Genomic DNA, 17,651 nt, shown 5'->3' with positions numbered 1-17,651 from the left:
GAATGACCTCCATTACCCGAAAAAGCAGATTTGATCGAATATGCAGAGGAGCATTTATTATTAGTGCGCTTTCATTAGTCCATATTACACTTTGGCATGTAAATCGTAACTGTTGTTTTTGTATCACCGAGACACTATTTTATTACTAATCAATTAGGTTTTATATTTTAATTTTGTTCTGTTTTTGTTTTAAGTTTATTCAATGTCTATATAGTATATTTTATTTCAGTTAGTTATTTTAGTACATCAAGTTAAATTAAATGTAAATGAGAAATGTCACAGGAAATAGCTGAAATAAAAAAGGGTAACTTTTTTAAATATTTTTTTTAGTTAATGTTTACTTTATTTTAAGGAAAAAAATATTTTTTATGAGTTGTTTAAGTAGAAATATTGTATTACAGGACTTTTTCTACAAGAAAAATATATATTTAATTATTATATATATAATTTATAATTATATGTATATTAATATTAAATATTATAATATATATTATAATTATTCATATATATAAGGTGCTATACTCCACAAACACAGGTCAGGACAACACAGTGTTGTTTAAAAAAATGTTTATTGGCTTTTAAAACCACTTAAAAAATCTCACCTGTGAGTACTTTCCATTGGAAAAAAAAAGAGAGAAAAGAACAAAACATCGCTGAAACGCTTTTGCAATATTAACAAGCTACTGTCCACATAGAGCAGATAAACAAGCACATCAGAAGGCTCAAGTCTACAGATCCACACGGACAGACAGAATGAACATGTTTTCCTACAAGACATCGGACCAACTGCGGCATCAATCCCTGCGTATCAAAAGAGGACCGGAGTCGTACTTGAAAAATAAAAAAACGGTTATTAATCAGTGCCTTGATGAATGCCAGAACATAAAAAATATTTACAGCTTTCTTCACATAGGCGTTTTTTTTAATATATATATAAAAATGATATATTCAAAACAAAACGAAATAAGAAACAATAACAATAGAACAACATTCATGAACAGAAAAAAGACTTCTTATAACTTAGTAAACATCATAAAATGCATATAGAACTACTTTTGTCTCCTCTTGACCTGGTTAACGATACCAGAGCTCTGATTGGCTAAAAGAGTGGTCACGACAAATACTACCATAGATATTTTAACACACATGCGCACGTACAGTCATTTTATAACATGGTGAAGCATGTTGGATTTTTTTTTTTAAAACACACCGCTTAATAATGTCATTTTTAAATCTTGTATTTTCATATTTTCTTCTCAGGTACGAGAAGTTGTACAAAGCGGATCTCATTGAGATTAGAGCTCATTGCTACACAAGGCAATTATTCATTGTCATTTTTTCTAGCATGAGTTATTCCCCTTTAGCTTTTTATTGTCATTTGAAGAAAAATAGCCTGGGCACCAATTGTTCCTTAAAACGACAGAAATAAACAAACAATACGAAAGCTTTTAGTGCAATAATATGAATTTCAAAACCATTTCCAGTGTCCGCTCCTTTGATTCGCCTCCGCACACAACATAGTCACGATAAAATGCCTTTATATTCAAGCCTCATCTAATTTCTTTTTTTTTTCTCTCTCGATAAATCCATGCTATAACATCCTCTTCACATCTGCATGTGCAGGAACCGATAAACTCCTAAGAAATATGGTACATTAGCAAGCTACAGATCCAACAGACAGCATTACTAGCACATCACAGAAAGCCAGAAACGTAACAAGCGAGATATCGTGCTGGCTATATGGACTTATGATTCCTCAAAAGTTTTCTTAAGGGCACTCTCATCTACCTACAAACCATCACCATTAGCGTCTTGATAAAATGGAAATTTCATAATGACCACTATGTCCTTTTTTTAATAATTATACAAATGTCACACTAACTTGAACAGCCTAGAAATGTAGCCTTTGTGAACTTGTACAACATGCTCCCCAAACCAGTTATCTGTACATCCGCCATATACACAAAATTTACACAAGATTCATCCCGCAATCTGATAAAAACAAAGCTTTTGGATGACACCAATTGAAGATGGAAACCGCAACGTCTCTTGTTCTTCGACAGCTTCTCTTTGGTATGGAGTTAAGGCCGGAGAAACTACACAGGTTTGCCTGTCGATCTCGAGTTGGAAAGAATATCTAGCCATTACCATACCATAGTCACTACCAGTTTGAAATGATGTGCAAAAAAAGGCCTACAAATGGCTAGCGACCATCTAAAGAGATGATCAAGAAATGTTCACCGCTAATACACAACACCCTCTTTTTTAAGTGCACCAAGTTTGTTCTTGAATTCAAAACATCAAAGCCTTTTATGAGATGGAATAAGGCCTTAGACTCTGGAAATAAGGCAGACGAGTCTTCTTTTTGTTTTTTTTTGGAAAAAACAAACGTATATAGCACAAATCTCATCCCTCCCCAACAGTTTGGATTTAACAGTACAAGTTTTATGGCCTTAAATAACCTTTCCCCCCAAAAAATGTCTAAAACCACTTTGACAAAACCAATGACGGCTGATGAGAGATTCAGTAAATGCAATTCTTTAAGTCAGCACCAAGTAGCACCTTGCAGTTCACTGAACTGACTGGTTTACGATATGTAGATGTGATATTTCACCTCTGCTGGACTTATGATATCTGAATACACTCCAACCAATCTCGCGAAGCCACAATAAAAGATACTTATACGACCATCTAGAAAGGGTGTTTCCCCAAAGTCAATGACTTGTCACTTGGAATATTGCATGCAGGTTCTCAATATCCACTGTTTTTAGTGGATGGAAAAGAGTGTGAATTAAATCAAGGATATGCTTGTGCACCAGGTGATGTTTCATTATCAATTGGAACTAGATGAAATATTGGACCATCCGAGATAAATTACTTCTGAATAATTGGGAGAAATGACTGGAATGATCTACGAAACAAAACAATTGTAAAAAAAAACAAACGTTTGATAAAGCACATGCCTGTAAGAGATTTACCTCAGGCTGGCACTTTACACTGGACGAGTCCAAAGCATCCAGATTTTTGCTGCACAGACACGTCATTCAATATTTTTGGATACACAAAACGTTACAATACAAAAAAAACTAAACGCTGAACAGAAACCATAAATATAAAACAACAATGACAACAGCAACATCAACAGTAAAGGAACAGGAAATAATATTATCCCAACATTTCCACGGTTGGCTGGTCTTTATTCTCCAGCCAATCAAAACCAGCAGAATTCACAGTATCGCTGCAAATCTGCTGAAACAGAGGATCGTTCTTCAGTTCTTCCAGTGTGGCATCTTCATATTGGTCCTGCTGTTGACTGGGGTCAAACAGCAAGTTGGGGTCCAAAGTGTTCAGGTCATTAATGCTACTAGAAAGGTCAGAAGTCAACCGGATATCGCTGGAAAAGTCAGAAGCGACCGCACTAAGTTCTGACGCCACTTGTCCAACGAGTTGTGAACTAGGGTTGAGGCTGTCCTCCCCTAAGAGATCCTTGACGGTAGTGTTGAAGTCCAGTTGCTCTTGGTGCTCGTGATCCACGACCTGCTGAGAGGTTTGGGGCAACAAGTGCTGCCGGGTGAGATCTGGATCATCTTGTAACTGTTGTTGGTCTGACAACTGCAACTGTTGGTCCTGGAGTTGCAACTGTTGGTCCTGGAGTTGCAATTGTTGGTCTTGAAGTTGCATCTGTTGGTCCTGGAGTTGCAACTGTTGGTCCTGGAGCTGCAACTGTTGGTCTTGGAGTTGTAATTGCTGATCTGGAAGTTGCAGCTGTTGATTCTGGAGCTGTAGATGTTGATCTTGCAGCTCCAATTGCGGTTCTTGGAGCTCAAGCTGCTCCTCCGGTTGTTGCAGTCCAGAGCCTGATTGTGCTTGACTGTCGCCACTGGAGAAGAGGACTTGTTCCTCTCCCGTGCTTATGAGGTAACCCGTCTTCTGGAAGTCAAATGGCGAAGGGCTTGAATCCAGAGGCAGCTGCTGGTTCTGAGGACTGGGGCCTCCGGGGAAGCCCTGTGTCGTCTCCAAGATTTGGGTTAAGTTCATCCGTGCGGTGTAATTGGATGGCAGGTTATTTACACCAAGTCCTCGCACTGCATCGTCTCCATCCGTGTCCATCTTGCTGAGGAGCACGGTTGTGATCTTAGCGCTATTGCTTTGCTGCGCCTGGTGACTGACAGGTAGCAGCTCAGACTGCATCATGATGTTTAGTGGCACTGATTGGCTCCTTTGGGCCAAGGTACTGGCACTGACCACCGACTGGTTGTTGGCCAGAATATTAAGGACCTCAGATGTCAGGGGGCAATTAAAGGGAGAAACAACAGACCGAGGGGTGGTGACTGTTTGTGCAGTGGTGCCACTGAGGTTACGCTGGCGAACTGCCGGGCTAACGCTACGACACCGGAAGGTTCCAGATGCAGATGTGCTTCCGGCCCCTTTATTGTCCAACGGAGCAGGGACGGCGAAACTTTCTTGCCTGCTACTAAGGGTGGTTTGCTGTCCTTGTTGAACTGGAGAAACGGCTGTTAACCTCCCTAAGTTTCCATCCTGATGCCTTGACTGAGACTGGAGAGATTGGCCAGGGATGGCAAAGGCGTGTGGTTTACGGAAATGGTCCTCGACCAGATCCTGGTAACTGGGGAGGATGGCAATGGTGGAGTTGGTTGAGATAACAGGAGAGCCTGCGGTGCTGTTGTACCGGTTGGTGATCCACTCCAGCTTGGCTTTATCTGGGTGGGTGGCCATAGGCCTTTGCATGGGCTTCACTGGACTGCTGGACACAACACTACCATCATGATAGCCAGTTATACTGGAGTTAATGGGAGTGAATGCAAAGGGATTGCGGCATTCAATGGGACTTGGAGGAACACTGCTACTGCAGTTTGACAGTGGAGTGCTGATGGGTGTATGGCGCCCACCTAAGATGCTATCCACTGGGGTAACAGTTGCCATTCGGGAACAAGGGCTTTCCCTGGTGATGCTATTCCCCCCTGGTAGCATCTCGGAGGTAGGAGTTGGAGTAGGCGTTGGTGTTGGCGTAGGCGTCGGAGTTGGCGTGTGCACTGGCGTTGCACTACTATGGGAGGAATGATAGAACTGCGTACTTGTCTGATGGGGCGACAGGATTGTTCCTTGTCCAACTGTGGCTTGACCTTGTAGGGATATATCCACACAACTTAGGTAGGATTGCAAGCTGCTATTCAGCTTCATTTGCTCCTCCATCTGTACGAGCTCTTCTACAATACTGTCCTGGGTCATATCATCATCATTGAAGGGGAAATAGTCAATGCTAGCTTGGGCACCTGCAAAATCGACAATGTCCTGCTGAATAGAGAGCTGACTGGAGGTCTCAGTTGCCATCAATGGTAACGGATTAGCAGCGTTCTGCTTGTGTTCTGCTTGCATCTGTTGCGAGAAGTCTTGCAGCGAGCTCTTGAGCTCACTTACAGCGGATACCTCCTGAGAAACAACACTGCTGATTTGGTGGTGAGTTGGGATTTGCTGCAATAAAGCTGTGCTATTACCAGAAGCTGTTTCATTCAGGCTGATATCAGCAACTTCATTCTCGGTTCGAGGATTTACAGTACGAGAGATTCCAATGGGAGTGTCGGAGAGAGCCAAGATTTGAGTTGGAAAAGAGCTACTGTGTTTTAGCGTAACTTTGCATGGAGCACTCTCTGGTCTTGCTGGGGTGCCAGGTCTCTGGATCTTCTTAGCTGATATTACAAGACCAGGCCTGGCACTGCTGCTAACATCCAAAGGTTGCTGGGAAATGAATACTCTTTTAACTGGGATTGTGTGGGTTTCCAAAACAGATGCAGAGCGTTTTCGAGGGCTTTTTAGACAGAGACCAGCATCTTTAGAAGAAGTGCTTGCAGTTGTCACCGCACAAATGGATGACAATTCAGCATCTACATTCTGGCTAGTAACAGTTAAATACAAAGTACTTTCTGGTTGATCATTGCTGTTGTTATTGCTGCTTGGGGCAAGAGCCTCCATGATTGTACTTGAAGGGGTTGAAGAGTCACTCTTGGCCCTTATAACTCTCTCAGGCACAGGGGATGCCTTAATGAGCAGAGAGGGTTCACTGGAAGCCCGGTATTTAGTGGCTCTTTCGTTCTTTTGTCCTGTACTTGCCCCTGACGCAGTGCTTTGTTTATCAACAGAAATAGCTGAGTTACTGTCATTCACAGCTTCAAATGTCACTTTCACCTCATTGGTACTGGTGGACGCTAACGGGGTTGGGGTTGTAGAAGGACGTCCAGGTTTCCCAAATCCAGATGCCTGAAGAGAGACGGCAGACGCCCCGTTATGAGCTTGCTGGGTTTGGTTAAATTCTTCCTGGGAAGCTGTGCTACTGATGCCTGCCGATGCAGGTCGCAATGGGGTAGGAGTACTACTATTACTGCTACTGTTGGGCGCTAGCGATATCGCAGTCATCTTGACCACATTTACAGAGCTAACATGAGGTGTGGGCATCACTGTCTTGATGGGGCTGTTGGTGATTAAGAGCGTTGGGGGTGAGCGAAGTGCAATGGCGCTTGTGGCGGAAGGTTTAGGTAAGATCTGGGCATATCGGTGTCTGGCCAACCGGTCACCAACTGGGCTGGCAGAGATATTCTGGGGTGTTTTTGGAGACTGCTTAAGAGATTGTGTCACGACCTGGAAGTTAACCGGTACAACTTTTCCCTCTGCTGCCCCAACAGGACTTGGGGAGGTCATTATTTGCCTGCTTCTCTGAACCTGCAAAACAGTACAATAGTTGAAGCAATTGTCCATCCAGAAATATCAAGTCATCCATACCCTGTAAGTAGGGGTGTGACGAGATCTCGTGAGACTAAAAATTGGCGATATTTCTCGTCGAGTGAAAATCTCAATGACAGAGCGAGAGGGTGAAATAAGCATAGAATATGCCAACGCTACATTCACATTACATTACAGTGCCCACCGCTGCATTCCCTCCACTGTCGTTTTGCTGTTTTTATAAAAATAAAAACCATTGTACTGTTTTTATTTCTATGTTCAATTTGTGGAAGTAGTTTGTTCAATTAACAAAGTTTAATGCTGTAACAAATGTATTGCTCGTTGTAAGTTCGTGTTAGTTAACACATTAATATTAACTAATGAACCCTATTGTAAAGTGTTACCGATAATTCATACTCAGAAAGATTATTAGCTAAAACATTTCAAAAATGCAACTGCAGACTATATTTCCATTCATTAATTTTGTCATTGAGGATTTCCATAACATATTGTGCAAAAATCTCATCTCGCGAAACCCAATCTCATGTCTCGTCACAGCCCTGTCCGTTAGCAACCAAAATCTCCTTACTGTGATAGGACTTTGAACAGCAGCAACCACAATGCCAATGGTTGGTTGAGGGGACAGTAACGCAGGACTTCCAGAGGTCAGGCTGGACCCCGGGACAGGTGTGCCCGCCTCGGCCCTTCTCACCTGGGCATCGGTGGGCAAGGGAGAGGTGAGCTTCTGCTCCTGCTGCTTCTTCTGGATCTTACGTTGAAGCTGCTGTTTGGCGTCTACAGAAGGCGACGGGAGGGTCTTCACTTGGGGAAGGAATGAGTTGGCTTCACCGGTTGGCACAAACGCAGACGTAGGGGTTTTCATACCTGCCATTTTTAGGAAATAAGTTTAAGTTGGAAACAATGATACATTTTTCATTTTTCATGATTATGAAGACGTCATGTCAGTCTTACGCACACCACTTTAAGTAAAGTGTTATCGTTTAATCATGTATTGCATAAGTGAGGAAATTGTGTCTTGCCTGTTGGGGTCCCAGTCATAACAGTAAGAGCGGCCATGGACTTAGTGCCTATATAGTGACTGTTGAGAAGAAAGCGTGCCAGTTCTTCCACACTGTCAAACTGGCGACTCAGAACCTTCTGGGCCCATTCGCAGACCAGACCACAGGCAGCAGATCGCATCTCGTCCTCGGCACTGGGAGACTGTCCGGCCGACTCCAACAGCTCGCACTAAAGCAGCAGACAGACGAGAGCAGATTTGCTTATCAGTTATGACTGATGAAAAATATTACATGACTGGTCCAAAAGTGTGGAATGTTTATAAGTCTCAAAATACAGTAAAAAGAGTCATATTTAGGGATGCAGCCACCATATCAGTATCGGCCACTATATGATCATTTTCAGTGTTATCATTGTTATCGGTCTGATAAGAAAATTTGGCTGATATATTAAAGCTGATTAATAATGTATTAGATGCGCACTGTTCAACATGATGCTTTTGAATTGCTTGAAATATGATTGGAATCACTTCAAAAAAGGAAAATACAGTTCAGTGCAACATGTGCAGTTATATCGGCTACATAAAATTATGAGAATATTATAATTGTGTATTAATGATGAGACTTTTTTGTAATCAGGCTCTCAGAAATTATAAAAAAAATTGGATTTAGATTAATCGGCCGATATATCGGTTATCGGCTTTTATTATTTCTTTATCGGTATCGGACAAACGTTTCATATATGTGCATTGAAATATCAATACAGTTTATCTACTTGAATATACTACATGTTCAAATGTAATTTATTCCTGATGGATGCAATGCTGAATTTTCAGTCTCTTTGGGGTCACGTGATCCTCCAGAAATCAATCTAATCTTAGTATAGAGCAGGACACTCACCCCATCTCCTGATTTGTGTATGTCCAGGTTTGGGAGCGACGGCATGTGCACAAATGCTTTTTTCCTCAGACCACTATAGCAGTACGTGATCTATTGTTAAGGTTCAATTCTCATGACTTCTCACATGTGACCCTGGATCACAAACCCAGTCTCGAGTCGCACGGGTGTATCTGTGGCCAACTATATATTGCATGGGTCAAAATAATCGATTTTTCTTTTATGCCAAAAATCATTAGGATATTAAGTAAAGATCATGTTCCAGGAAGACATGTCCTCTCGTAAATATATAAAACATTTATTTTTGGGAGTGAATGCAGCAAACTCATGAACATAAATGCACAACTTGGAGATTTTTTGCACCTTCAGATTTTCAATAGTTGATTCTCAGACAAATATTGTCCTATCATAACAAACTATATTCAATATATTCAATTTCACAAATTTGACACGTGACTGGTGTTGTGGTCCAGGTTCACATACAGGTGAATATCGAAAAATTTAAATATTGTGGAAAAAGTACATTTATTTCAGTAATTCAACTTAAAAGGTGAAACTAATATATATTATATAGACTCATTACATGCAAAGTAAGATATTTCAAGTCTTTATTTGATATAATTGTGATGATTATGGCTCACAGATATAAAAAATCCCAAATTTAAAATTAGCATATTATGATTATGTAAGCCATAATCATAAACATAACAAATAAAGGCTTGAAATATCTCACTTTGCATGTAATGAGTCTATACAATATATTAGTTTCACCTTTTAAGTTGAATTACTGAAATAAATATTCAAATTTTTCGAGTTTCACCTGTATGATCAATGCATTTAGTTTGTTTCAAAAGGTGTATTGCATTAGGTGTACAGTATGTGGCATTTCAAATTCCCACAGAAAAGGATATTTTGACTTCCCCCGCATGCCCAAACGACGTGCCTTCATGTTCGGAAAAACATTTTTCATGATCTTTCCGAAATCAGCTGCGCTTAAAGGATGGTATCCCAGATTGTCGCAATAACTCCTAAAAACAAAACAAAAAACAGCATGAGCACAAACAAACAAAATCGGTCCGTTACCGCATTAAATCGCACTCACTTGTACTCGTCGTACACCTCTTGTTTTGGCAATGAGGTTTCCGGATGCTCTTCCAAGTGATTTCGGATCCAGTTGAACGCGTATGTTTGTTGAGTCCGACTGGACGACATTGAATTCTGGTCACTACAGGAAAAACAGAGGGAAAGGCTTTCAAAACCGTGAAGCTGTACTTGCAGAAATATGTGTGTACATTTGTTGCTCCTGTATAATATATCACGTTACAAATGACTTCAATAATGTTTTCCCTTTGATATAGTTAAAGTTGTAGTACCATATTGCAGGACTTGCAGAGCCCCTCTGATTTTCAGTTCTATTGGACATCATGTTGGGAAAGAGGGGTTGACATGATGGACAGATAAGGGGAAACAAATGATAAAACACAGGAAGCTTGGTATTGCAATGTCATAATTTACACAAAATCTATTTAAATGGTGAAATGATTAGCTCATGTGATTCAATACAGCATCATGCAAAAATAGGCAATATTACAAAGAAAAATGGGTAACTCTTTACAATAAGTTAAACTAAGAATGAACAATATATTAATAATGTTATCCATTTCAACATTTACTAAATGTTATTAAAATCAAAAGTTGTGTTTGTTAACATTATTTAATGCACCGTGAACAAACAAACAATGAACAGCTGCATTTTTAATAACAAAAATTAATAAAAAACTGTAACAAATGTATTGTTACATGCATTTTACAAAGCTTATTGTAAAATGTCACGGAGAAATGATACTTGTACACTTCTTGATTTTGTTACATCAATGCATCTCGCTAGATATGCATATATTTCACTGAATGAGTGAATAATAAACATCAGACATACAATATGCTATGAGTGTATTTGATATTGCAAAGCACAAAGATCACAAATGGTTTTTGAGGTGTTCAAATCATAAAAGGAAGGGAGGGGGATATGGAAAGGAATAAATAGATTTAAAATAACATGTACCTTTTGTCATTGCCACTACTGGGACCAGAAGGCAACTTAAGGTAGAGGTAGAGCTTTTCGATATCTGTAAACTTCTCGACATCTTGCTGCGTAAATGAAGAACACAAGGGCATTTTAGACAAGATCGATAGTGTTTTCACTCTAAAAACAAACAACAATGAAGCATTAAATGTTCAACTCAGTGAAATTCCATGACTAACCTAAGAAATAATGAACTTAAATAACTTAAACGGTCAGTTTATTGTGGTATTTGTGTGTGAAATCTGATTTATTATATTTGGTTATGTGATTGTGCTCATTTTAGCAAGTCTTTGACACTTAAAGGTTGTTCACTCGAAGGTTTCAGTATAGATTACACAAACATTTATTTCGGGCCCTGCAAGACTTCGCAGTCCATGACATCACTGTTTTCTCCTGCATTCATTTGCGCATTCAAAGGGGAAAAGCAGGTCCCCTCGAGTCCAGCAAACACACAATACTGGAGTGTGTCTGCGCATATGACCAGCAAACCTGCAATCCTGCTCGGCTTTTAACCAGTTGCCATGTAAACCTTGTCAGTAAACATGCATGTCAATGCTGACACACACTTCGTTTCAGCACAGGCTCCGCCCACCTTGCTTCCAATTGGCTGGTGAGAATGAATTCCTCTCACCTCTCTCTATTCTATTTGCCTCTTTGTTGCTAGGGGAAACCGGCACTCATGAATGGGGTGAGACTTGACAGCCAATGAGCAGTAAATAAAAAAATAAAAGACAATTCGCTGTTATTTCCTAAATGCACCAGGTAAATCCATCTATTCAATGCTAGATATCAGTGACCCTGGAGCACAAAACCAGTCCAAGGGTCTTTTTTTTAAATTGAGATTTATATATCACATAAAAGCTGATAAATAAGCTTTCCATTTATCTTTTGTTAGGATAGGACAATATTTGGCCGAGAACTATTTGAAAATCTGGAATCTGAGGGTGCAAAAATAAATAAATAAATTAAATTAAATTAAAAAATAGAAATATTGAGAAATCACATTTGAAGTTGTGCATTTATGTTTGTGATTTTGCTGCATCCACTCACAAAAAAATATTTTTTAAATAGATTTACGGTAGGAAATTTACAAAATATCTTCATGGAACATGATCTTTACTTAATACGCCGGCTCATTCTATCTGAACGTGGATGCTGTTTGAGACTTTAAAGGTTTTATTACGTTAATTCTGGCCACTGAACAGATTCAACTCTAAATTCTGAATGCAAACAGACAGATTCAACTTTATACTCTGATCGGAAACAGATTCAACTTTATATTCTGACTGGAAACAGATTCAACTCTAAATTCTGACAGAAAACAGACAGATTCAACTTTATATTCTGATCGGAAACAGATTCAACTCCAAATTCTGACTGGAAACAGACAGATTCAACTTTATATTCTGACTGGAAACAGATTCAACTTTATATTTTGACTGGAAACAGATTCAACTCTAAATTCTGACTGGAAACAGACAGATTCAACTTTATATTCTGATTAGAAACAGATACAACTTTATATTCTGATTGGAAACAGATTCAACTCTAAATTCTGATTGGAAATAGATTCAACTATAAATTCTGATCGGAAACAGAGAGATTCAACATTAAATTCTTTAAAGTCTGATTGGTAACAGACAGATTCAACTCTAAATTCTGATTGGTAACAGATTCAACTCTAGATTCTGATTGGAAACAGATTCAACTCTAAATTTTGATTAGAAACCGATTAATTCAACTTTATCAGAATGATCAGAATCATATAGATTCAACTCTAAATTCTGAATGGAAACAGATTCAACTCGAAATTATTTAAACTCTGATCGGAAACAGACAGATTAAACTCTAAATTCTTTAAATTCTGATTGGTAACAGACAGATTAAACTCTAAATTCTGATTAGTAACAGATTCAACTCTAAATTTTGATTAGAAACAGATCGATTCAACTTTAAATTTCGATCAGAATCATATAAATTCAACTTTAAATTCTGACTGGAAACAAATTCAACTCTAAATTCTGACTGGATAAACCTTATTTGTAACATACTGATAAACACAAACCTGTTACAGATTCTAAAATAATGCACCACACTACAGCATTGCTTCCACAAACAGCCACAGTCACACTAATGAACTATAAAACCAGGAGAAAGAATCATTCATACTGACGCTTTAGAAGCTTATTACTTCACTGTACTGTTTGTTTGTACATTTGCACACTGTTGAAAAGCTGAAAACATATAGCTGTAGTTAGAACAATTAAACATTCTATATAGTATTCTGTTTCATTATAGATTGTGGCATATTGCTAAAAATATGTGCTAAACAAAGCAACTCAAACTACTATAACACATTATTTGTTTAAGGAAGTTTTGCTTGCTTTAAATGTAGAGTCACCACCAGAGTGAACCATCTTCCTGGTAACGGCCTCCATGACTACAACTGTTTGTTTCTGGAGTCATGACAAATGATTATAAACATATATATACAAAAGCAATAATTAACATAAAATAGGACTGACTTTTGACTTTCGTTTTTGTCAGCTTTGTTCTTGAATATAATCGGTTGAAAGTTGTGGATATTTCTGTCTAGTTTGCTTAACTCATTTAAAAGATTGTTCTCAGCAAACTAAAAAAGCCTACTTAACAACAAACAAATGTGGTGTAGAAAACTATTCATCTGCAAAACGTGTGATACTTGATACTTGAGTTGTAAAGCATTATGTTAATCAGTTGATGCACCATCAAGAAGCTCATTTACACCAATTCTGCTCAAAGACTTTAATGAAAGCCATTTCTATCAATTTAATGCAACATTTACCCAATATTACTTTCAAATGAAATGCCAATTATCTTTATAAACAGTTGCAACAGTTATAGGATATCAATATTCAATAAATGTTACATTTATGAATAATATTTTAAATATTTATATTCTTCCAAATAATTCAGTTCATTAACTGTAATACTTGTTTGCTTGCCAAGCAACATTGTAATTTGCTGCATTAATAGAGAATGTATTTGCATTATAAACAACACCTTCGCACATGGCTCATGCAGAATATAAATTGAGTCCAAAATATCTGTCGGATAACACTAGGTGTTGAGAAGTAATGACACGAGAGACTTACCAAAATACTCTCCACTTTTGATTGTACAGATTTGCTGCAAAACAAGAAAAACAAGGATTGTTAGTGCAGTTATGCTTGAGTAAGGAAAGTATAACCACATGATTAAAACAAGACATGCTGTTGAGTTCCAGATAACAGGCAGGGCATTTCTTGGAGGTTGGTTCGTTTAAGAAAAGGACTTCTCTTTCATTATTAATGACAGTATTAAAGGGATAGTCAGGGCATGTGCATTGCAACACACATGCCTGCTAAACAATGAGGTTTGTTGGTTCTAGAGAAAATAAGCTTTTGTGGACATCTTAGGTTGATAATCATGAATGTCTGATTTTAGTTGCAATGGATGTATGATTTTGCATGGGGATTTTCAGATGTCACTGCATGGGATCTCAATGCAAAGGATGCTTCACACGTCACTTTCAAAATGCAATTTCAAATGCATACTACTAGTAGGGGTGGGCGATATGGAAAAAATATCATATCACGATTTTTTTTGGAAAATCACGATCACGATTTTTTATCACGATTCTTTTTCAATTTGGTTTTAATATTTTGCAAGTGGCTGTTCATTACAGCCAAACTAATGTTAAAAACAAATCCTTAGGTAACAAAAGAAAAAAGAAAGGCATACATTTAGGCCAGTGGCGAAGATAAAAATCTTTGTCATTATTTTCTTTTTTTTATATTAAAAAATAAGACAAGATAAACATTACACAAATTAATATTCAAATTAAATAAATAGTACTTTATTTTTTCAGATGCAGTAGGTGTATTTAGCAGTAGCATTGAAGAAAGTAATTAAATTAACAAATATGAAATTAAAACACTACATAGACTTCACTGAATAAATTGATTCTTATTAAAGCTACTATTAAAGTTCTCAGTCAGTGAGTGATTTTCTCCTTGTGTGTTTTTTATTTTTTATTAACACTAAAGGGATAGTTCCCTCAAAAATGAAAATGGTCTTAATTTACTCTCTCAAGATGTTTTAAACACGAATAAGTTTCTTTCTTCTGTTGTAAATAAAAGTTATTTTGAATAATGTGGGTAACCGAACAGTTGCTGGTCCCCCTGTTTTTTATATAGGTTCTCTCCTGGAAGTTAATGGGGACCAGCAACTGTTTGGTTACCCACATTAAAAAAAAAATGTCTTTTGTGTTCAGCACAAGAAAGAAATGAATACAGGTATGGAACAATATTAGAGTGAGTAATTAATGACAGATTTTTTTTTTTTTTTTTTTTTGTGAACTATCCCTTTAAGGACAAGCGGCAGTACTATTTACTCCTGTCGTTTATAGACCAGCACGCGACGCTTTTAATATAGACGCATATTACACCAGATATTCTCTCAAATGTTTGCTTTCACTTTAGACGTAGCCTGTTTATGTACACATTGTGTGTATTTAACAGTATTAGCATAATAAGACTCGAAAGATAACTTAGTCCAGTATTCTGGCGCTGTTTGACAGGCTTCTAGTGCCTGTGATTGTCGTGGGTATGCGGTCAGGAAAGCGCACGTTAGAACAGCGCATCAGCGCGTGGATTAAATGTTTAACCGGCAAGGCTTATGCAAGTAATGAACTTTTGTGAATTGCAGTGTCCCGTACCTATTCATTAACGTGTGATGTCTAGGCTACGTCGCGTTGTACAGATGAGACGGAGGCGCCAGAACTGTTCTGATAGAATGCACTGTAACACGATACTACGATATTTCTTCAAAAGCAGATCGTGGAGACATTTTAATCGTCCACGATTAAAAATCGTCATATCGCACACCCCTAACTACTAGGCTATAAAATATGATTTCATTGCATGTGGATCTAATTGCATTGCATGGATTATCTGATACCTCTGCATGGAAAGTCTGATTTCAGTTGAATGGGATGTCTGATTGATTTTGAAAGACCACTTATTATACCTCATTTCCAGCTAAATCAGACATTAAAAATTAATTAAATTACAAGTAAACTTTGACATGCACTGAGATCATGTATTTGCATTTGAAATCAGATATGCCATGCAATGAAATCAGACATCATACGCAATGACAAGATGTCAACAGAAAACTCATGCAAAAAAAAAAAAATCAGACAAAATCATATTCAATGAACGAAATCAGATATCAGACATATTTACAGGCACTGAAATCATATCAAATGCCACAAAATCATACAATCCATTAAATGATATCAGATATCCCCATGCATTAAATTATATACTTGCATTTGAAATCAGACATCCAATGCAATGACATGCATAAAAGAAAATCAAGATAAAAATCAAAATGCAATGAAATAATCCATTGCAACTAGAAATCAGACATAAACATGCAATGAAATCAGATTTTGCATGCCTTTGAAACCAGATATGACATCAGAAAGTCCATGCAATAAAACCAGCATGCTTGGATAAATTCTATCCAAGTCAATGAAATCAGAAAACCCAATGCATTTAGAAATATTAATAATCGCACACACTGACGTCATATGCCACAATGCATTATCAGACATCCCAAGCACTAAAATTAGATATTACTTTAAATTGAAGTCCAGTTGACATCTGGATGACTTATCTCATTCTAAATCATTCTATTCAGATACAATTTGAGATATCATCCCCATGCAATGAAATCATACATACATTGCAACTGAAAACAGACATGCAAAAGAAATTAGCAAATCTGATAGAAGTGAAATCTGATATTACATGCATTTAACAAAACAGATATGCCACATGAAATTAAATCAGTCATTCTAAGCAATGACATCACAAAGATCAAGGAATGCAATCAGACATCATAACCAAGAAACTGAAATCAGACATAATCCCCCTACCCATGGATTGAAATCAGACATTCCCATGCACTGAATTTACATATAACATTAACTTGAATCTGAGATGACATCTGACGTCCAGTGCAACGACGAGATAATCAATGAGATCAAATAGACATCATGCAATGAAATCATGCATCTGAAATCAGATATTGCATGCAACGAAATCACATGTAGGCCCACTGTCCAGTTGAAATTAGGCTGTAAACAATCAAAACATAACATGCAGTGGATTCAGACATCCCGTTACTAGTGCCAGCCATCAGATGCATGCAATGTTTGCGAGATCGCATCTCTTACCAAATGGAGTTCTTGATCTTGTTGTACTGCAGTGCCGTGGCCTCGAGGCTCTGCAGGGACGGTCCGGGAACACCGGGAACACCGGGCTGTTGTTGTTGATCATCAGCCATCACGGTGAGCTTCATGCATGGGAGGGGGAAGAGGAGGAGGAGCAGGAGGAAGAGGAGGACAGATTCAGCATGTAGGCCTCATTTGAGCGCATAACGCCCGGAGCCGAGGTGAGACGAGCCGTTACCGGGAGTCTGGACCGAGCAGCACGGGCTCGGTTGTCGGATTCGGACGCATACACCGCGGCGGGCGAGAACGAGGCGGAAAAACACGGAGATTCTCGGAGAGAAACAGCAGCAGCAGCAGCAGCCACTGACCGAGCTGAAGCAGGGACTGCGCATGCGCACTGGCGTACGGGCGAGTGCGCGCTCGCGTGTGTAACCTAGCTACACTCATGTTGGACATTACCCTCAAAAGTGAACTCAGATCAGTAAAAGCTGAAAATCACCAACATTGGGAGGAAAAAGGCTTTATAAAATATTAAAATGCCCCAAAAAATAAAACTGAAACAAAAGTGTTAGAATGTTCCATTTGTATATAGTAATAATAGATTTACATGTGAAAAAATATAAATTAATAAATGTGTGGCAATTGTACTCATTTAAAC

General features: G+C 38.3%; 1 protein-coding gene across 2 annotated transcripts; it reads right to left on the bottom strand.

The window, feature by feature from the left end:
* Window positions 1-550: 550 nt before the first annotated feature.
* On the bottom strand, window positions 551-17,410 carry rfx7b (regulatory factor X7b). 2 transcript variants are annotated; one of them, XM_039647924.2, is made up of 10 exons: window positions 16,997-17,410; window positions 13,866-13,899; window positions 10,711-10,796; window positions 10,022-10,060; window positions 9,751-9,873; window positions 9,560-9,676; window positions 8,652-8,736; window positions 7,776-7,983; window positions 7,325-7,620; window positions 551-6,735 (listed from the first exon to the last, which is right to left on the bottom strand). In XM_039647924.2, the coding sequence occupies exons 1-10, from the start codon at window positions 17,119-17,121 to the stop codon at window positions 3,166-3,168; spliced, it is 4,683 nt and encodes a 1,560-aa protein (XP_039503858.2). In that variant the 5' UTR covers window positions 17,122-17,410; the 3' UTR covers window positions 551-3,165. The 2 variants fall into 2 exon arrangements, with proteins under 2 accessions (XP_039503858.2, XP_039503859.2); XM_039647925.2 differs by lacking the exon at window positions 10,022-10,060.
* Between the last annotated feature and the right edge of the window lie 241 nt (window positions 17,411-17,651).

Source organism: Pimephales promelas, chromosome 25 (assembly GCF_988280905.1).
Source record: "Pimephales promelas chromosome 25, fPimPro1.hap1.1, whole genome shotgun sequence".
NCBI lineage: Eukaryota > Metazoa > Chordata > Actinopteri > Cypriniformes > Leuciscidae > Pimephales > Pimephales promelas.
This window is presented reverse-complemented; position numbering and strand designations above follow the sequence as displayed.